The 22,433-nt window shown below is 43.1% G+C and overlaps 1 protein-coding gene across 1 annotated transcript in view; it reads right to left on the minus strand.

Annotated features, from left to right (window-relative positions):
• Positions 1–523: 523 nt before the first annotated feature.
• cd109 (CD109 molecule) overlaps positions 524–22,433 on the minus strand; it is a gene marked incomplete at its 5' end in the record, with an annotated part of 46,301 nt that continues 24,391 nt past the window's right edge. Inside the window, 12 exons of the mRNA XM_083790645.1 lie at positions 524–1,158; positions 1,969–2,071; positions 2,614–2,773; positions 3,045–3,205; positions 3,429–3,497; positions 7,337–7,501; positions 10,792–10,982; positions 12,632–12,803; positions 14,016–14,250; positions 15,153–15,234; positions 15,976–16,152; positions 19,985–20,126. Of these exons, the coding sequence (XP_083646771.1) occupies positions 953–1,158; positions 1,969–2,071; positions 2,614–2,773; positions 3,045–3,205; positions 3,429–3,497; positions 7,337–7,501; positions 10,792–10,982; positions 12,632–12,803; positions 14,016–14,250; positions 15,153–15,234; positions 15,976–16,152; positions 19,985–20,126 (1,863 nt within the window). The 3' untranslated portion in view covers positions 524–952. The remainder of the gene's footprint in view (positions 1,159–1,968; positions 2,072–2,613; positions 2,774–3,044; positions 3,206–3,428; positions 3,498–7,336; positions 7,502–10,791; positions 10,983–12,631; positions 12,804–14,015; positions 14,251–15,152; positions 15,235–15,975; positions 16,153–19,984; positions 20,127–22,433) is intronic.

Here is a 22,433-nt window from a genome sequence, read left to right on the forward strand (position 1 = left end):
CTATGCACTGGATGCCATGCCCGTATAGACGTATTAAAAAAAAATAAAAAAATAATAATCTTTTTTTTTTTTTTTTTACAATGTTTTTTTTATTTTATTTTTTTTAAAAGCCCCCTTTTTTTATAATGGGAGGTCTGGCACTCAGCACTAAAACTGGTGACCACTAGGTGGCACTGAAGGAGTTAAAGAAACCCGAGATTTCCCGGTTTGGCAAAAGAGGGTTTAAGCAATAAACCCGGGATTTCGCGGGTGTGGCATACATTGTGTTAACGTTGTTCAACTGATTGTTATGAATGACCCCCCTGGAAAGGGACCCCTCTCCTGCAGGTCGTCTCTCCAGGGACCAGTATGAATGACCCCCTGGAACCCCCTCAGGGACCCCCTGGAACCCCCTCAGGGACCCCCTGGAACCCCCTCAGGGACCCCCTGGAACCCCCTCAGGGACCCCTCCTGCAGGTCGTCTCCAGGGACCAGTGGTGGAAAAAGACTAAAGACATTCACTTAAGTACAATTTTGAGTTATTTGAGTATACTTTACTTGAGTATTTCCAATTTCCAGTACATTTACTTCTACTCCACTACATCTCAGAATCAAATATTTCATTACTACATTTATTTGAAAACTTTACGTTACTAGTTACTTTAGAGATTTGTATTATTATTATAAAACATACAGCATATACGTTATATACATTTCGGGCATAGCTTGTAGGTCTGCTATTTTCAAAATATTTTAATACATATAAAATGGGACATTCTGCAATATGAGTGCATTTACTTTTGGTATTTTAAATACATTTTCAAGCCAATACTTTTGTACTTTTACTCAAGTACATTTCGAACAGCGGACTTTTACTTGTAACAGAGTATTTCTATATTGCAGTATTTATTCTTTTTACTTAAGTAAAACATTAAAGTACTTTTTTTCCACCACTGCCCGGACTGTCACTGATTTACACCCTAGTAAAGACAAGGAGGAGCAGCAGAGCACTCAATAGACTGACCACTAGGTGGCGACAGCTGGCCGGTGCTGCAGCGACCAGAATGCTGTGTGCCTGCTGTGATGACGCTTGGCACTGGTGACAGTCGTTCCCGCAGAACCAGCAGGTGGACGCGTTGTGTCGCCACATAGACGTGTACGACCTCACCGTCCTCCGTGCTGAGAGGGAGAGAGAGGGAGAGAGAGAGAGAGAGAGAGAGAGAGAGAGAGAGAGAGAGAGAGAGAGAGAAGAGAGAGAGAGAGAGAGAGAGAGAGAGAGAGAGGGAGAGAGAGAGGGAGGGGAGAGAGGGAGGGAGAGAGGGAGGGAGAGAGGGAGAGAGAGAGAGAGAGGGGTGAAGAGCTCATTATTTTCATCGCTGGATTGAAAGGGGATTTAGTTTCCACCGGAAAAAAATACTTTTAGTTACTCCACTGCGCCTTCTATCGATATTGCCCAGATAATTGCCTCATAGAGAATATTTTTCCTCTGGTGAAAAAAAAATCCCCTTTTGGCCAAAAAGTACCATTTTATACGTGTGGTGGGGGCTCAGAGAGCTCCCACTAAGGAAAGTAGGCTTTCTAATGACACAACCCGTCTTTGTTTTGTGTGTAGCAAAAACATTATTTTTTATTTACGCTAAAGACGAGACGCTGGTCTGCATTCATGCGAGCGGCGGAAGTCGAGAGTAACATAGCTCTAAATGCAACGCATTAGAGCTATGGACCAGAGCTACATCGTTCCCAAGTAGGCTGGTGGCCGACAGGCACGTACAGGTTTAGGGTGGTTAAAAGCAGGAACAGCAGTGTTCCAGTACTGCAGCAATAGTGGTAAACAGCAGTAGACATTATGATGGTGGTTGTGAGACTGAGAGTGGTTTAATGTAGTAATGGTGGTAAACAGCAGTAGACATTATGATGATGGTTGTGAGACTGAGAGTGGTTTAATGTAGTAATGGTGCTATGATGGTGGTTGTGAGAGCGGTTTCTTACATGTCTCGTAATAATCATAGATGACAACATTGGCATCCATGACTTTTGCCACCTTGTATTCCTGAACCAGGTGGATTTTTATGCACATCTCTGTGGTTGTCACCTGAAAAGCACAGTCAAAATGTGTTGAATGACAGCCAGACTAAAGCGTAAACATAAACTGCATATAGCACCGTTCTCCAAAGCACTTAATGCATTTCACATTCACCCATTCGCACGCCAATGCAGAGGGAACCATGCAAAGCACCTGTTTTTCTCCCCAGATAGTCACAATTCATCTTACCTTTGTTATTAATATAACAAAGGTATATATAACCAGCTCAGTGGCCTTGTTGTTTGAGTGTCCGCCCTGGCCCCTGAGACTGGAAGGTTGCAGTGTTTCGAGACTCTGAAAAATGGACCCAGTGCCTCCCTGCTCGGCACTCAGCATCAAGGGTTGGATTTAGGGTAACTCCCTGCGACATACTAGCATCATGTCCAGTGGGTGTACTTGTACATCAAGCTGCCTCACGCTACAGAAACAGGAGATAGACTCTTGCTCTATGGGCCTCATGGCTCTGTAAGGCTTACTTGTTATTAATATAAACTTAATAACTGGTTCTTTGTTAGGTGTCAGAAATGACCATGGTGTGCATGTTTACTTACAGAATCTAAATAGAGGATGACTTTCCCCGGCAGCATCTCCACCTTCCTGACGACATCGTTGGTGTGGACTCCATCTGGGGCCACGGTGAAGCCACTGAGCAGTCCCACCTCCATGAGCGCCATGCCTGTCTGGTTCACGCCCTGATGGCTCCTCGACAGACTGCATGCACGGGAACATTACTGACTTTTAGCTTCACACCACGAGAGTATACTATCGTCACTGTTGGGCATAACGTTTTGTCATACTACTGCGTCACACAAAAGCAGCAAAAGGTGCAAAACGACACGTTTTGAGCTTGTGGATCTGCTACTTTTGTGGTTGTTAAATTTGAAAAAGTAACCGTTTTGGACATACATATATATATTATATATATACATATAAATCTAAATCAATTTGCTGTCTCAATCAACACCAAAGTGGAAGCTCTCACCTGGTGCAGATGTTCAGATCTGGGGCACCGAGGGGATCATGGTGGTCGTCCAGGTCCACGTGCAGGTTGAAGGCCTCGTCCTGGTGGTGGGCGACTCTTCTGTGTCTCGCCCCTAGAGGTCTCGCCAGCCCTCTTATGTCTACATTATAAAACACATGGAGCTGGGAGAGGACGACGAGCAGGGTGGAGGGGGGGAGAGAAAGAGTCTGTGAGAGCCTGTCTGTGGTCAAGTGTTTAACTACTTAAATCACAAATGTGTTGCGTTGCAATGCGTTGTGAGCTTGTGGATCTGCTATTTTCGCCGAATGATCGTCAATTATCAAAAAGTGGGCATCTCCACCTACTCACACATCTGATACATCGGCAGGCAGCTGTGTACGTTACCTGAAACAGGGCGAAGCCCTGGCCCTCTGTGGTCACTTGGAGGTGCAACTCTGAGCCGTTCGTTTCGATCTGAAAGGTGACAATTTACAATGTAGGCATTTAGCAGACGCTCTTTATAATCCAGAGCGGTTTATAGTAAGCAAGAACAAAACATGGAAATACATCAAATACCTAAATAATTGTCATCAAGAATCATATGTAAGCTACAAACAGTGGAATATATAATGAAACGTATGCGTATTGCATATACACTATACCACAACACAATCAACAAACTGCTGCGAATTACATTTACATTACATTACATTTACCATTTACCATTTTTATCTTTTACTCTATAATTTTTATCCCACGATTTTGCAACCCATTTTTTTGTTCACCCAGTGTCAATTATCTAATGTAATCCTGGGCACTACACTTCTTCTGCCAACCTGGGGAGAGCAACGGAATGACTTTGGAGATTTTAATTTATTAACCACTTCAACCCTACTGTATATACTGTATAATGTATATAGCCTTTTGAAAATAGCAGATCTACAAACTCACAATGTGTTGCGATGTGACGCATTGTGAGCTTGTAAATCGGCTATTTTTAAAGGATTTTGTACAAATGTTGAACTTGTGAAATAAGTGCAATATGAGTACATTTACATTTTGAATACGGGTAGTAAGTAAAGTACATCTACATTGCAGTATTGATTATTTTACTTAAGTAAAACATTTGAGTACTTTTTCCACCACTGAATGAATTTACAACATAGGACCACAATGGAAACAAGTCTGCAGGACCTTTTTTGTGATATCCTGCAGCTAATGTCTTATTGTACCACATATACCAAACAATCAATCAATCAAAGGGGAGTTGTAATTATTGTTGTCTCCACCAGCCGAAGGCATGGGGGAGAGTATGTTTTGCACTCCGTCCGTCCGTGTGTCCATCCGTCCGTGTGTCCGTCCGTCCGTGTGTCCGTCCGTCCGTCCGTGAGCAGCTAATCTCGGCCACCGTTAACCCGGTCGATGCCAAATTTTGCACACACACTCCCTGGATGCCAACCATGAACCTCTGCCCCAAACTTTCCAGAACGGCCTGTTATAGCGCCACCAGGAGGCCACAGTACACCTACAGATTGTGTCCAAACATCACGCAAATTGGTACACAGTCTCTCTAGAGCCATTCAACCAAACCGGTCTTTCAGATTTCTCAGACTCCATCCTGATTGGTTAAGATTGGCTTCCAAAATGCACAGGAGTGCTCAGTTTCAAACAAAATGCTGCAAATCATGAACACATCGCGTGATTTCCGTGAAATTGTGCACCCACATTCCCACTAGGCCGAGGACGAAATGCCACATGAACAATTTCAACTCAGCCTCAAGGTGGCGCTATAACTGGCCCAAAAGTGTTTTTACCTCTAACTGCACGGATCTGTGGATAACTTTGTATGCCAACTCCCTAGAGGCCAAGGAAAAACCTTTGCCTGGAATTTTTCACATCTGCTCTTTATAGCGCCACCAGGAGGCCGACATATGTAAAACACATTTTCTATTATTACTCCTTCACATTTTATCCAAATTTCACGCAAATCGGTACACATGATCTCCATAGTCATTTGATCAAGACAGGTTTGTTTGATTTCTCATATTCCATCCTGATTGGCCACGATTGCCTCCTACAGTTTTCAGGAGTAGCCCGCTTTGTACAAATCGCCACAACTCCTCAACGCAGCGTCCGATTGCGATGAAACTGTGCACGCATATTCCCACTAGGCTGAGGAAGAATCCTGGTGGAGACCTGTGCCGATTGGCACTTTATCTAGTTTTCATTGTTTCAATTCACCCTTTGTCAAGTCCCGCCTGTGGTTGTGCCCCTCTCACCCATTGGTTACCATTTCGTGGTTGGACAAAAATCCTCTCTCTCCATCCACTACCATTGAAATAATGTTTTTCTGTTGCTTTGCATTGATATTCTGTGCATTCAATTCTTATTTTAAACTTGGTGTCAGTAAAAAGAAACATCACAGGTGCAGTATGGTGACTCGGCATATCATGTTTGTTTTTCTTCCAAAAATTATGTTTTAGCAAATTCAACATAAACAAGGCGGAACCAGGGCGGAACAAGGCAGAAAGAGCATGCTGGTTAGTCAGTCAGGGACCAATAAGAAGACTGATAAAGGGTGCACATGTCAAGGACCACCAAAAAGGTTATCTTTGAAAAACAAAGAAGGGTCCCACACACTGCCAGAAACTTGCCAAAAATGTTGCTCTTTATTGGTCAACGTTTCGGTCTATTCGACCTTCATCAGGACAGACAATGTTGACACTCTTAGCCCGCGGACCCCCATTTGAAGAGATACGCCAGGGACCCCCATAAGAGAAGATTTGTATGGCTCTAGCAGCGATTCTCAACCCGTTTAAAGGGACACTTCACCCTTTTTGCAAAAACATATATGTTTAGAAGCTTTAGAACACTTTCCTGGGGGTCTTTATGTGTGTAATATGTGGTTTTAGATATTTTAGATTGTATCAGTGAGCCCAGTGTCTCTGATGTCATGGACACTGGGCTCACTTCCTTCCTGGACTACATGTTGTCTCAGTAAGACAGCTCTCCCCCTATCCACAAGGAGGAGCAGTGCACCAAATAATTATGGGAATTGTAGTCCAGGAAGGTAGTGAGACCAGTGTCCATGACATCAGAGACACTGTGCTCACTGCTACAATCTAAAATATCTAAAACCACATATTACACACATAAAGACCCCCAGGAAAGTGTTCTAAAGCTTCTAAACGTCATTAACATATATGTTTTTGCAAAAAGGGTGAAGTGTCCCTTTAAGGACCCCCAGTTTGACATGCATTACCGGTAGTCTACTCTAACGGGTCCATTTTCTACACTCTCAGAGTTACAGACGCATAAGGGTCCATGTTGGTTCAAAACTATATATCATTTAGCTGGGGACGCCCTGGAACTCCCTCACGGACCCCTGGGGGTCCCCGGACCCCACTTTGGGAACCACTGAATTCAGGGGGTCCGCAGCCAGCCACATTATTGATAGTTAGGAGGACACAGGTGGGTAAATAGTACATGGTGCATCTATATATCGCCTTTATCCAAGGTGCACCTGCCCATGGCGGAGGAAACCATGCAAGGCACCAACCTGCATATCGGGAGCAATTAGGAGTTCAGTGTCTTGCTCAAGGACACTTCGACACTAACTCTGCCTTTAACTCAGAGAGTGTACACATGGAACCAAGTGGACCTGTAAGGGTCCATCATTTGGTTCAATTCTTACACTCTCAGAGTTACTGTATGTGGCCTAATTCAATGTGAGCGTTGTGAGCTTGTAGATCTGCTATTTTCAGATCATTTACTTTACTTTGTATGTTGTTTGCATGTTATACTGGATTCATGTATTTTGATACTATACTTGTTGACAATCATGTTCAAAATGTTCTATTGTATCTTACAAGGATCTTATAAGGGCTCTTATAAGCCCCTTGGGCTTCTTGCCTCACCCTAGCACGTTCCCTTTTCTATATCTTTGTATCTTTTATTGTATTGTTTTTATACCGTGCTGAATCAAATTAAATCAATCTGTTCTGGTGCAGCAGAGCATTGGTGCTGTGGATGTGGAAGGTTAACCCATTCTGACCGGGCACCCATTTTGGTGTCGGCATCATGTTATGCTTTAGCTATTGAAAAATAGCAGATCTACAAGCTCATATCGCGCCACCGAGTGGCGCGATACGAGCTTGTAGGTCTGCTATTTTTGAAAAATCGAAGAACGACTGACATTTTTAGAATCTGATCTCAGGTCAGAATAGGTTAATCAGACCAGTGTGTGTCCAGTGGAAACCTTGTATGAATCTGATCTCAGGTCAGAATGTGTTAACAGGGTTTATATACTGTACCTGTTGGCTCTGGTGCAGCAGAGCATTGGTGCGGTGGATGTGGAAGGTGTCCACGGTGGCTCCGGGAGGTTCCGTGCGCATCACCTCGACCGTCATGTCCGTGTTACCGTCAGCGCTGACGTGGGCGGCGAACTGGGACAGAGCCTGCAGAGCCAACACTGTGTCCTGCACGGGGAGAGGATATAGGGGTCTCTTTTAAATTATGTATTTTTATTCTGTTCAAGCAGCATGTTGTTGGCTGCATGCCACCTTCCTGATACCCGATTCCATCCTTTGTGTATGTTTACACTTGGGGGTTTCTAAGGATTTTGTACGGATGCATATAACGATTGATATCGTTTGATTCGGTCCGTGTGCCACGATGTTTGAAATACCCCAACCTTGCCCCAAGTGTTGGACTATCGCATGGATGGCAATGCATAGGAAATGGAACCTTATGGGTCTGTAACTCCAAGAGTGTAGAAATGAAACCAGGACCCATAAGGGTCCATTTGGTTGAATTGGTTCCATTTGTCAAATAATGAAAAAGGTCCCGCACACTGACTAGGACTTGCAAATACATTAATTTAACGTCAATCAAACGTAATTTTAGTCCTTAGACATTGGTCCTTGTTTTTGTTTGCATTTGGACCAGCCCTTTGTCCTACACGCCTATCGTCGTCAACCTGTTTAGTGTGCATCGGCACTTTGTCAATGTTTAAATGAACGCCCATAGTTGCACCTCGCAGCGTGCAGAGTGTTAGGCCCCTTTTCCACTATGGGGTGGAACCAGAACTATCCAGAACCTGAACCTATTTTTTTTAGTTCTGGGTTTGTTTCCACAGCGCACAACGCGGTACGGCACGGTTTCAGACCAGGTTCTCAGAACCTTTTTTCGGCCCTGCTTTTGAGGTAGTACTAACGCTGAGTTCTGGGAACCTATGGGCGGGGCCAGCAGCGCTGCTGCTCTCGATTGGTCGAGCTGAGGTGACAGCACTCTGAGCATCTGAGGAGACCGGAGCGAGGAGAAGCGCACACAACACAACAGCGCACATTTTAAACTCCTAAGTGCGACACAGCGACAGCGGACACACAGAAAAATAACCTGGAAAAGCACACAGAAACACTATGGCCACGAGAGAGGGAGAGACAGAGCTTGTGTGTGCGTGAGGGAGAGAGAGAGAGAGAGCCATAAAGCTGTCGCGACGAGTTGTTTGCTTGCAGTTGTTGTTCTATACTACAGCTAACAGCTAGGCTAACTGCAGATGTGTGTGTGTGTGTGTGTATGTGTTTGCGTTTGCGTGCGTGTATGTGTTTGCGTGCGTGTGCTCGCGCGCGAGAGCGCCATATAATCTATTCTAAATTGCCAGAACAGAATTTTCTTTCTTTTTCAGGGCAAGGCATTAGGCATATCATTACTAGAAATGTGCTACAATACAGTACAATACAGTACACAATACTACACATTGGAAGAATTAAATTCAACTAGCACAACGGTTAAATTATTTGTATTTGCACATTTCTTGATATTGACATTACAACTGGACTGGATGTTATGGCACAATTTGCTCAATCTGCTCAAGAGGCACTATATTTGCAACCCACACAATGTTAAATGCTATATTCAAAAGGTGGGTTATCATTTATCATCATATGAGCTATAGCCCATATGAGATATATTTTTCTCTTGCAGTTTAAGCAAAATATTGTAGACAGGTAAAGAACAACTGGTCGAATGCATTTAAAACGGGTGTTTTACTGTTGTCCCACTCCCCACATGGAAAGGAAATCCATATCGGCAAATATAGCCTATATATAATGTATTCTGCATATATCCATGTTCATATAAACTACAGTATGTGCATATACAGTATATCTATTATGTATAAGAAATATATGTGACAGCTGTGGCATGTGGCTGCCATAGCTGTGGCACATGTGGCATATAAAAATATGTTCATATTATTGGTTTAAAAAAGTACAATAAAGCAAATAAATTTGAAAATAGACAATCTACAAGCTCACGTGTCTCATCGAGCTTGTAGTTTGTCTATTTTCAAATGGCCGAAATGTATTTAAGTAGAATACTATATACATAGCTACTTTCCACCACTGTTGAATAATAACCAGTCATTATTTAAACATGAATATCTCTGTATTCCGGGACCCCCCCGGCCGTGCCAAGGGGGGGGGGGGGGGGCCTGCCGGCCAAGCTACTCAGCAGTGGGGGAATAGGGGGGGGGGGGCAGACTTAACAGGTTCTGGGTTCTGGTTATATGGAAACGGAAGCAGAACTTGGTTCTGGAACTACACATGGTTCTTGGTAGTTCTGGGTCCTGGAAAGTTCTGGTTCTGGTTCTGGTTCCACCCCATAGTGCAGGGTTCCCCAATTAATTTTCTTCAAGGGCCATATTTTGACTAGCGTACCAGGCTGGGGGCCGAGTCTGCACGCACGAGGTCGAGGTCTTGCCCTGAAAATTCATTTTCAGGGCAAGACCCCATTTGAAAAGGATGATCAGTTTGACATGCATAGGCTACTGACCCCCATTTAATGCCATTTATATCTGGGACCCTTAAAAGAAGAAAAAAAAGATTTTTTTTTTTTTTTTTTTTTTTTTGAAATTCTTTCATGGGCCACAAGGGGGCGCTCTGTGGGCCGCAAATGGCCCGCGGGCCGCCTATTGGGGTACCCTGCCATAGTGGAAAAGGGGCCTTAGACAGATAGTCCCTAAAAGGGCACTTTTGGACAAAAAGAAAACGAAAGTAGCAGATCTACAAGCTCACAACGTGTCACACTGCGTTGAGAGCTTGTATATCAGCTATTTTTGGGGCGAGACCGCACACTCTTTATCTACTGGAGATGCGTCATACAACATGGAGCAATTAGCCCTTCGCTAAATCCCACCCCAAAAGTGATTGTCCAATGTTAATCCAAATAGTTTAGCAACTGTTGCTATGCAGGTCAAGCTTTCGCCACCTCATACTGTAGCTGTCAATGTTATTTTGCATGGCTGTGTTGTTGAACATTTACACAGCTTAACGTCAGGAAAGTTACACGACTGACCCACCCAGGTGATGGCAATAATACTAATGACTGTAGTCTTACCGTGCAACATGAAAACTCCTGTCAGGCGGTCGTTAAAAGTTGATTTATCCCTCTGTCATTTCCTCATATTTCTAGTTTATTTAAATAATGTCATGCACATTTGCCCAGTGCATAGCCTACTGCAGGCCTGATTGACTAGATTTAGAAGACATTTTGAAGGTTTTGCTTCTGCAATGATCCATTATTTATATGGAGAAATCCCGTCATTTAACATGCATCTCAATGGGTGAGAAGGACAGCTTGACCTGTCTCTTTGGGAATAATGGTTGCAAGTAGTTGCATGTTGCAAGGAGTTGCATGGCGACCCTCTGGTGTGGTTAGGTGTGCTATGTGTGCACGTGCCTGTGACCTCGTGGGCTAGAGCGCTGACCTGCGTGGACGCATATCCTCCCAGGTGGTTGCGTTGCTGGCTCAGCCACCTGGCCAGAGGGAGGCCCTGCTCGTGCTGGCCCAGCTTGTAGAGAGCCAGATGAACGTATGCAGCCATCTCCAGGCTGGTGGACCTCGGCTGCCATGACGGCGTCAGCCCTGTGTCTGCCGAGCCCCAGAATGGTACACCGTCTAAGGAGAGATTAGGGGGGGGGGGGGGGTCATCATCGCAGTGTTGATTTCGTCTACTTAGAAACTATGAGGGGAAATATTTGTTGACTACCGGTACCTTTTTTCACCAAGGAATACTGAATAAAAACGAAATAAGAACTAACCTATGAAGACTAAAACTATGACTTAATATATTGACAATTTCGTCAACAAATAAAAACTAGACTAAAATGTTATGGAGGGACTAGTGGACAAGAGATCCAGTAGAACTAAAAGACAAGAAATTGTATGTTTGGTTTCATGCTGAAAATAGCAGGTATACAAGCAGATCAAGGCCTGCCAAAACACATTTAACCCTTTTACTGCTGCCATTTATTGAGAAATTAGGACCTAATTCATGCCAGCATTTTTTTAATTTGAGCTCTTATTTTGAAAAGCCACATTTTGCCTCAACCGGAAGTGAGCTTATCCCTGCCAGCTTTACGTTGCCAAGACAACCTTTGTTTACATGATCGAATCAATGCCGGTACATTTTAGCACTCCACAACGTCGGCTCGTGCCGTCAAAGAAACGCTGTTTTGACCAAAAATGCCATCTGGGACAAGGAATAGGAGATACAGGCGATTGAAAGAAACGGATAGAATGGATTCTTATGGCGACGGTGAATTAATATGAACGATCCAGTGCAGTGCTAACAACACTGCTAGCTAACCGGCTAACGTGAGTAGCATTATGGCTTGATCAATCATATGCACTATAAAAGCGCAATTGCCGAAGGGCTTCGGCAATGGCAGCAAGCGTTAATATCAAATTAATGCTTCAATTGCCGAAGGGCTTCGGCAATGGCAGGAAGACGGTTAAATCGAAAAAAATCAACTGTAGATTCAGTCGACTAAAATATTATTACACTTGGTTGACTAAAACTAGACTAACAATAAAACAATTCAGATGACTAAAATCAAAATTTGCTGTCACAATCAACACTGGGTCATCGTCATGTTGGCTTGTTGTTGTTACGGATCGGTGGCCGATCCATTATCCGATCCGATCCGATAATTATGTGTAATTACAGTATGAAAACAACTCTACCTCCTCTGTGACACAGCAGTGTAGTATTGACAGTATAACATGTGGAATGCAGCCAGGCTAGCCTGCGCACACATTAACCTGGTCTAATTGTTGCACAGTTATTTAATAAATAATTCAGTGCATTTATATCTGTGTTTGTTACATTTTGTTTTACAAAGTTGGGAAAGTAATGTTTAAGTCAAGCCTTGATGTTGCCTTACACAAAATAATGATTCCAGACTCCACACAGTGAGGCATACAGCTTAATAGGTTATTAAGTTTCTTTGTGGGGGGTATCGGATCGGTACTCTGTATCGGCAGATACTGGACCCCCATGTATCGAAATCGGTATCGAATGCCAAAAAGCCGGATCGGTGCATCCCTAGTTGTTGGTGGACATTTTTGTCACTTTGTTGTTTTCCATGGACATATACAAAATGAGCGAACAATAATATTACCAGAAACACAAAGAGATATTTAGTTTTTTAGTTATGAACCGATTATTTCCTTAAATTATGACTATATTAAAACATTTGTAAAATGTTTTAACTCAATTTGTTTGATGAACTTTTGCAACTTCTGCTCCAACATGGTACAGGTACCTCTCATCTCTGCTCGTGCCATGAGTTGCTGGAGTGCGCTCTCTGCACTGTCGCTGTTGGCCAGTGCCAGGCTGTAGCTGACAAGACACAGGCTGTAGTTGCTTGAGATTCCCAAGGCCAGCCTGGTCTCCAGGAAAGTGAGCGCTGCAGCCACCTGGCTCCTATACTGGCTCTGAGCGTATATAGGAAACAATGGGAGAGGATGTTAATGAGGAGGTCGTCTTTGAGATTCCTTCATAACGTAAAGTATCAGTATCGGTATCCACACTTGGCCTGATCATATGTCTACTTTTTATGTGTTTTTTCTCTTCTCTTAATACCTTACTTAGTTGCACCAAGAGTGTCCAGCAAACTAAAGTAGTGAATATAATCGATTTTAAGCTCACAATTCTTTAAAGGGATTGTGACATTTAAAAAAAGGTTTTGGAATTGTTCTTGTTTTCTAATCTCAATTGCACCCAAAAAACATGAACTTTTAACATTCAGTAGATTTTCTGTGATCTGGGGTGTTCTGGCTCAAACAGGTGCTCTGATTTGCCGGCAGTAAGTGACATCACTTACTGCAAATCCCATATATGTCAATGGGATTTGCCAGCAGATGTCACTGTTTCACTGTGTTGCCTGTTTTCATTGTAGCTCAAAAGGCCCCAAAAAACCCCAAAGAAAACTTCAGACCACAGAAAATCCACTGAATGTTCAAAGTTCAGGTTTTTGGGGTGTAATTGAGGTCATAAAACCTAAAAGAAAAAAGAAAAAGAAAAAGAAATGAAAATGAATGTCATAAAACCTTTAAAATAATTTTCAATGTTCATAGGGAGGTCAGGGTTATCCTCCAGACGGCAGTCAGTTTAATTGTGTATTCTATGTAATTACATCATCACACAACGATTAATGGCGTCGTCACAACCATGTCCTCTAAAATGAATGATCAAATAAAAAAAATGTATTTTACCAACTGACACAATAATTACTCAGTCATAACTGCCAGGTGCAACAAGCTCTTGTATAGCTCCCGTTTTCGTTAGTTTCCAATGTTATTTTGTTGGTTCACTCACTGTGTTTTGTTATGGCTTTCCACTAGCTCCAGTTAGCTCATAACATTAGCTTCTGTTGCCACTCACTCCGCGTTGCGGTGTTCAGTATGGGTTCTTATGCCGTTCAGACTATGGGTTTTATGGGTAAGACTCCCATTGGCTTAGGAGGCAGCCAATCAGGACTAGGTCGTCACAAAAGTCGTCTTTACAGTCGTCAGTAGTGGTGTGTGCAAATGTAGTCCAGGCGCTTCTCAAGCACATGACAAAGAACATCCACTAAAAACTAATTTGTCTCACTGGCAGAGGTTCATAATAACACACAAGTTCACGGCTCAGTGTTCTTGCACCACCTTGAGGTCTTTGTCTTCCAGCAGAGCCATCAGGACGTAGGCGGTGAGGGAGACGGGCCCGTCCACCAGACCTCCCTGGAGCTCTGTGTGGATGACCCTGCCCGGCTCCACGAAGCATCCGTCGGGACCCTCGTCCTGCCGTCCCAGCCAGGCGGCCGTCCTCTGCACAACTCTCTGGTCCACGTCCATGAAGCCCCGAGCCTGGAGGAAGCACCGCAGCACGAAGGCAGAGAGCCTGCGAAGGACAGAGAGAGAGCATGTGCACGCACGTGCACGCACGCACACGCACACACACACACACACACACACACACACACACACACACACACACACACACACACACAGAACAGTGTTTATTTACTTATTGCTAAAACTATGAAACCTTTTTTCACCGTCGATAGCTAAAACCAAAGCTATAATGACTAAAACTGACTAAATATATTGACCATTTCGTCAACAAATAACTACAGTATACTAAAATAAAACTAGACTAAAACTAAAACATTTCCGATGACTAAAACTCAATGAATGGCTAGCCTGAGCTAACGTGTTAGGTTTCTGGTCTAGAGGGGCGGGTCGCGGCTGAGATTTGCGCACGCCCTGATTGGATCTCATCGATCTGTCCGTCACCCCCGGCCCCTCCTCTCCCCCCTAGTGCAGCGCTACGTCACATCATTTGGAGCGACGCCCACCCGGAAGGGTTGACTCCCACTTTTAGACCAGAGCGGCCAATGCGTTCCTCCAGGCTTTCAATTTTTGCACCAACAAAAATTAAAGCCTGGTACCGAGGCTAATGAATGGCTAAACTAAATCAAAGTTTGCCGTCAAAACTACTGTAACGCTGACACAGAACAGATTAACAGAAGGTAGATCAGTGCTGGGCAAAGTACTGGAGTCAAAATATGGATACTCCTGGTCCAAATATTAATGAACGTTGCTCTGTCAAATGTTGTACTCGAGTTAAAGTACCGATGTTAGTAAAAGAAATGTACTTTGTTACTGTCGAGCAATCAGCAGAGCCCTGTTGATTGCAGAGCATGAAAAGCAGATATAATATAACCGTTTTTTATATCCAAAAAAAGTTTAGGACATACAAGGTTTCCACCCGACAGACGATATACAGTATAGGCTCCATACCATGTGCTTCCAGATTTGTCATGGTCCCCAAAGGCACTGAAGGAACCATCTTCTCTCTGGTAGGACAGTTGCCGTTCGTAACCTGGTTTAAAGACACAGCCAAGGAATATCAATACAGTTGTCCAATGTCCACATGGGGAGTACTTCATTGCACGTTAGATTCTCATTTTTGGGCAAGCTCCGTCATTTGTAGTTTTCATTAAAGGGACATAGAAAAGGGTTAAGGTTAGATATAACGCGCAAAAATACATATGCAAGTGAAGTACATGGGGTACAGCACTGGAGTGGTATAGACTTGCCAGTAATATAGTTCACACTATGTGGTCAAATCCACATGGTAATCAAAAGAAAAAAGGTAAAATCCTTATGGTGGATTTCTGTGACATCAAGACCACCATGCAGCTATCCATATCACTCTCATTTACAAATGAGGTAGCAAATTGTTCCCCCGCATATCGATTACTCCCCCCCATGGATATTATTCTTTTGCTTTTGTCGCATTCCTAAAAGAATAATTTGATGACCAAAAACGACAGTTTTAGGACATACAAGGTTTCCATCCCCCTGTGCTCCCTATATATATACTAAGACACAAAGGAGACAAGTTGTGTCTCCATAGGGAAACACAGCTGATCATGAAATTATTGGCTTAGCAAAATACATATCCATGAATTCAATTCTCCATGGGATGAGTAATCGATAGGGGGGGGGGGGGGGGGGTCATTTTGGGGATGAACTATCACTTCAATCCCAATCGCCCTACTTTCCATCATGAACTACCTCGTCGTGAATGAGATATGGCTTATAATCCAAATCCGCCTACCGCTCATCATGAAGGAAGTAGCTCTGGCAACGATCTCAGGGTCAGCTTGTCTCGTGGCATTGAGGTACTGCAGCACGTAGATGTTTGGCGCAAAGTGGACCATGTTCTGCTCCCCGCAGCCGTACGGCATCTGGACCAGAGAGTCCAGGCCCGTGATGGATGGTCCAAGGATGTCACCTGCATCACCAAGGGATCAACCAAAGTCACACCAGCCACACCACCAGACAAGAGATACGAGTAGGGTATGGGTAATGGGAGTTATAGGTTCCAAGCAGTGGTGGAAAAAGTACTGACTTTATACGTTTTAAATTTACTTTATCCCATTCTGACCTGAGATCAGATTCATACGAGGTTTCCACATGGACACACACCGGTCTGATTAACCCATTCTGACCTGAGATCAGATTCTAAAAATGTCAGTCGTTCTTCGATTTTTCAAAAATAGCAGACCTACAAGCTCGTAGCGCGCCACTCGGTGGCGCGCTATGAGCTTGTAGATCTGCTATTTTTAAATAGCTAAAGCATAACATGATGCTAACACCAAAATGGGTCCCCGCCTAAAATGGGTTAAGTCAAGTAAAAGTGCATTCCGGTGCAATGACCGGAATGCCAAATTTACTTGACTAAAAGTACAAAAGTATTGGTATCAAATTATACTTAAAGTACCAAAAGTGGAATTCTGGAATTCTAAAAGTTTTAGTGTTGGCTCAGGTACTTTGAATATACACAGGTTGTACTAGTAATAGTAAATACTATACTATTTACTTCAGTTATCGCTTAAAATAATACAAGTAGGACGCGCAAACGCGGGAAGCGAACGCAGCTCGTGTGTGTGTGTGTGTGTGTGTGTGTGTGTGTGCGTGTGCGTGTGCGTGTGTGTGTGTGTGCGTGTGCGTGCGTGCTACAGCTGCGCCCTCTGGTGGCGGGCGGGTGGTGTCACAGCGGGACAGACACAGACACACACACAGACACGATCTGCAGGGTCTCATAGTTAGTGCTCACTGCATTCGCAATTATATATTATTTTCATCTAAACATTTGACTTTTTTACCATTTGGGAAGAGAAACAGTTAATAGATAAGAAACAGAATCGATAATCACAATCAGAACCAATAAAAACTCAATGATCTCTGGCCTGGTGAGATATGGGTCATGTGTGTCCAAGACTGAAACTGTCAGACCAAAGACACAAACTCCACGTGTGAACTTTCACTCGACATTGTCATAACCAAGTGCAGAAAGGAGAAATGGGAGATCTGATCACCTAGACTTTCCAATATTTAGAACAACTGCCACTTAAACACGAGGCATGTTTATAGAGAGGATAAACACAAGCCACTAGAGTAGCCTGGCTAACGTGACAACATACAGACACTTTACAGCCTGAAGCGGTCAGGAGGGGGCAAGGAAATAATCACACAGCTGTCCGTCGTAAAAATAGCTTTTGTAATCATATCGTTGTTCTTCCATTTTTGCACGTGTTAAATATGAACACGCTCAAACTATGAAGGCCTTGCGTCAGTTTAATCGGCACTGATGGTTCCCATTATTGTGTGACCATGGCCTTGGTGTTTTATAGGGAAAAGGCAAAAACAAAACCCTGGGGTGATCAAAGAGCAAGAGACAGTGAAATTGCTTTAATGATAAGAATGTGTGCTATAGGTTTGTGAAGGAATGCAGCTCTGCCAGTGCATGACTCAAGGACTCAGGGCTTTTGTCCACGTGTTTACATACCAGTGGTGGAAGAAGTACTTAAGAGTTATAGGACTGAGGCCGATTCCAAAAACGCCTTTGATTTTTATTTTTATCGAAGGTTTTAGGGGCTATAAATTTTTTATTTACTAAAGTTTCCAAACAATTATAGCGGAGTAAAAAGAACAATATTTGCCGCTGAGATGTAGTGGAGTAGATAGAAGTAGGAAAATGGAAATCCTCAAGTAAGGTAAAAAGTACCTCAAAATGTAAGTATAATGAAAATGTACTTCGGGCAGATTCACACTATGGTCCTGGGTGTGTACTCGGGACCAGTAAGAGAGCAGCTATTGTACATTATAGACTGCAAAGTAGTGTGAATGCGGCGTACCGCTCCCGGGAGTGGATCACCCAACCGTTCCCAGGACCACATGGAGGTAGTCTCGGGACCGATTGAAGTGTACTCGCTGCAATGTGAAAGCATTGAATACAGTTGAATGAAGTGTACTCGTACTCGGGTGCGGAAGAATCAAGGCCAATATTGAATCATGGTCAGCGGGGACCAGGAAATCATATTCAGGAACAGTTTGAATCAAACGGACGGTGTGAATCTGCCCTTAGTCACTTTCCACCACTATTATCAGGGACAAATTAGCCATTGGGCCAGTGGGGCCGTGGCCCAGGGGCCCTTGGCTCTCAGGGGCCCTTCTGGGAAATTGGACCATGCAGTAGGGCATTAACATAATAATCGAATAGTCGACTAGTCGACTAGCAAAACACTAGTCGACACTGTTAATTGACATCCGATTATTCGCTAATATTAATTTTTAATATTTTTTATGATTTTTTTTTTTTTTTTTTTTTGCTTTTCTACAGCAGACATGCAGTCATGCAGCTGTGAGCTCGGTTGTTTTGTTGGTAGTTCGCCAACTTCAGTACTAATCCATTCTTGGCTGATTGTTTTCATATCATATACAAGCCTACTGTACGTGGGTTTTGCCGTCACCCTCACTCGTGCCGTCACCCTCACTCGTGTAGGTGCGGTGGGCGGCGGTGGCACTAGCAGCATTCAAGACAGATTTTCTTTGGGAAAAGCATATGCGATATGCCTCATAGGCTCATAAGATCAATGGGGACAACTGCAGTGTGTAAATACTTTTACTATTGGTGAGTTTATTACTGTAGTTTGTTCAACAAGTTAGATTGGAGACGTGTCGTCGTCATCCGGTACAGTAAAGTATAGCAGGAGTTCCTCCTCGCTCTGCCCAATATTATCCAGTTTGGTGACAGTCAAACTACAGTAGCTCTTGCCGTGATTTCATGTTTCTTCATGCTTATCCAACAAAAGTCCAGGCGTGCCGCGTGTGGCATTATTAAAAACAAACAGCTATGCCGCACGAGCATAGTTCTAATAGTCGCAAAAGACTCGCGATAGAGTTAAGTAGTTGATCATCTGATTCATAGCCTGGCAGCCTGCTAGCTAGCAAACCTCCCCCTAGCTTGTAGCTCCTTCTAAAAACCAAAGGAACTGTTGTTGTAACTTGTTGTTGAACATTTATGGTTGTATGAAAAACATTGCAAGGTTCATTCCTTCGCCTCCTCCCCGCTTCAGTCTCCACTCCAAAACATTGTGAACAACGTAACATGCCGTAGAACGGTCTTGCGCATCAAAAATAGCAGATCTACAAGCTCACAACGCGTCCATCCGTGAGTCATTGTGGACTTGCAACTTTGACTTGAAACAGCTGAGCTAATTTCGGCCAACCAGAGCGGCATTCAGCGTAATCTAGTAAGAGTGGCGACACTCGCGTTGACTCCCACTGTAACAATGGAATGCGGAAGTGCTCATTCTATCTCAATGGGATACAGTTCCAATGTTTGGAACTATAGCCCATAGGTGTCGCCACTCTCTTAGTACTATTCCACACGGCCTGCATTGAGTGCATTCACCGGCTCTGTTTTGCTTCACTCGCTGGCTGTTTCAGAACGCGATGTTTTAATGCTTGATTGGATGGAATAAATATCATATTTTACCGCCGACTAATCGACTATAAATCGATTTTGATGGTAGTCGAGTCGACTATCAAAAATCACGTTTGGTTAATGCCCTACCATGCAGTACTATGTTTGACGCCCTGAAAAGGGCTCCTGGGGACCTTCATTGGCCAATGACTTAGTTAAATTTAGATCAAAAACATGATAAAAACACGAAAAAACACAAAAATGTTGCGCGCACGCGCGCTATGGGGGCCCTGCAAAAAATGACCGGCCCAGGGGCCCTCATGGGGGTTAATCCATCCCTGACTATTATACATACCAAATGCAGTTACGTGGGCTCTCTCACTGCCTCTGACAACGTCTGCTGGGAAGGTGAATGAGAGCTCTTTGGAAAGGTGCCTCTCGGAGTCAGCGGACTCCAGGAGCGTGGTGCTGGAGAATGACTGCTCCAGGCCTTCAGGCTACAAAGCCAACAGCGAGGAGGGGGGGGGGGGGGGGGGGGGGAGAAATGAGCACACATAGCCTAAATAAAGAGTCAACAAGGAACTATTCTTCGTAGATTGATACTTCGACAATGGAAGTCGGGGAAACCTCCCTCGTTCAAACAGTGGGTCAAAGAGGTTCTCTCCATGATTCCCCTAGAGAAACTAAGGTACAACCGTAGTGGTTCTAAAGATAGATACATTATGACTTGGACCCCTTTCATAGAGTTTGTAGAAAGTATACCTTTCACTTAGTTATTTTACTGTGTTGTTATTGTTTTTCTTAGATCAATCGTATGTTCCTGTGTTTTTGTTGTATTTTGCCTGTCCTTGTTTTTAATTTCTGCATGTAAAGCACTTTGTGAGTTTTCTCTGTGAGAAGTGCTATATAAATAAAATGTACTTACTTACTTAAACCCTTATTCCCTTGTACAATCTGATACCTCACACCAAACCTGACATTGGGCGACCTCTGGTTAGAGGCCCTCAGTAAGTAGACAGTTGGATATAGAGCAATTTACTATCTAAACTGAAAGATGGATACAATGTATGTAACCTACCATACCCTGATGGAAAATGCTGTTTTTTTTTTTTTTTTTTTTTTTTCCTTCTTACTATGTTCATTAGTACTTTCAAAACTAGTTTACTAATTACTTTTACTGTCTTGTACTGTCTGTCTTTGTTTTATTTGTCTTGTTCTGGGGGGGAGGAGGGGATATTTACATGTCGGATACAACAAAATGTACACATATGTTTTTTTCATTTATTCATAAATAAAAAACAAAATAAAAAACAAAAATCAGGGAACTATTCTGGGAAAGGAAAAGCCGGGCATAGAGGCAAGACGATCCGCTTTGGCAACTGCAGACGTTTTGGATCAGTTCAATGTGGCACACCAGCCCGGCCACAAGCAATTCAATGTATCTAAAACAGCGATTCCCACCTTCGGGTGGTGGGCTGTGAGGAGTATTTCCAGTGTGGGCACCCAAATAATTGGCAAAAAAAAACACATTCAGGTATGTATTTTCTTTAAAACCGATACATAAGAATGACAATGAAAATGTATCCAGGCCGGAACACAATCGATTGATTTGATCATTGAAATGAAAATGCATGTGGCCCACCCATCTGACCAGTTGGACGACTGGGTAAAATTTGGCACATACCAGTTAATGGACAAATATAGGCGATGTAGAAATGCCTAGTGGGTTAGTTTTGGCACATGCCAAGTTAGGACTGGAAGCACTTTGGCGCCATCAAGTGGGTTGGAGAATAAATTACATTAATTTGAAAAAGCAGGAAGTGGAGATGACAGCACATGGCTCTAGGCTGCCAGTGTATGACTTAACTGCCCAAATCTGAGATTAGTTGTGCTAAAATAAAAATACACACCAGCTAACTCGATGACTCAACTATAGAAATATCAAAGTAGATTACATTTAATCTACTTGTCTTGTCAATGTCTGTTTGGGACAAATTTGACCTATCAGGCACTAGGACATGGCATCACAATAATAGAGATAGTAGTAACTGTAATAGTGGAATAGTGAAATAGTGTAATAAGTCTAATTTTGTAATAGTGTAATAAGTGTAATAGTGTAATTAGTATAATAGTGTAATAGTGTAATATGTGTAATGGTGTAATAGTGTAATAAGTATAAGTGTAATAATAATAGTGTAATACGTGTAATAAGTGTAATAGTGTAATTAGTATACATAGCAACATTAACATAGCAGCCATGAACACTTTCAAAAGTATCAAGTGGGTCCTGGGCACTAAAATGTACATGTTTCAGCTGTTAACCCATTCTGACCTGAGATCAGATTCATACGAGGTTTCCGCCGGACACACACTGGTCTGATGAACCCATTCTGACCTGAGATCAGATTCTAAAAATGTCAGTCGCTCTTCGATTTTTCAAAAATAGCAGACCTACAAGCTCGTATCGCGCCACTCGGTGGCGCGATATGAGCTTGTAGATCTGCTATTTTTAAATAGCTAAAGCATAACATGATGCTGACACCAAAATGGGTGCCCGTTCAGAATGGGTTAAAACATGCCAGAAATATATTTAAATGTTATGCTAATAATAATGTTTCAACACATTGCAGTTGCAGCTACTACAATGTGTTTTGTGTGTATCAGTCCTTTCATTTGACATTTGATGTGCTTTTCTCCTCACATAATGTGTGTTTTGCCTGATAATACAAAGTGCCTTTCTGGGGGCAACAACCACTATAATATATTTATTTCCAGTTAGTTATGTTGGCAACGATTTACCAGTA

The sequence above is a fragment of the Protomyctophum parallelum genome, assembly GCF_964188405.1.
Source record: "Protomyctophum parallelum genome assembly, chromosome: 19".
In the NCBI taxonomy this organism is placed as follows: domain Eukaryota; kingdom Metazoa; phylum Chordata; class Actinopteri; order Myctophiformes; family Myctophidae; genus Protomyctophum; species Protomyctophum parallelum.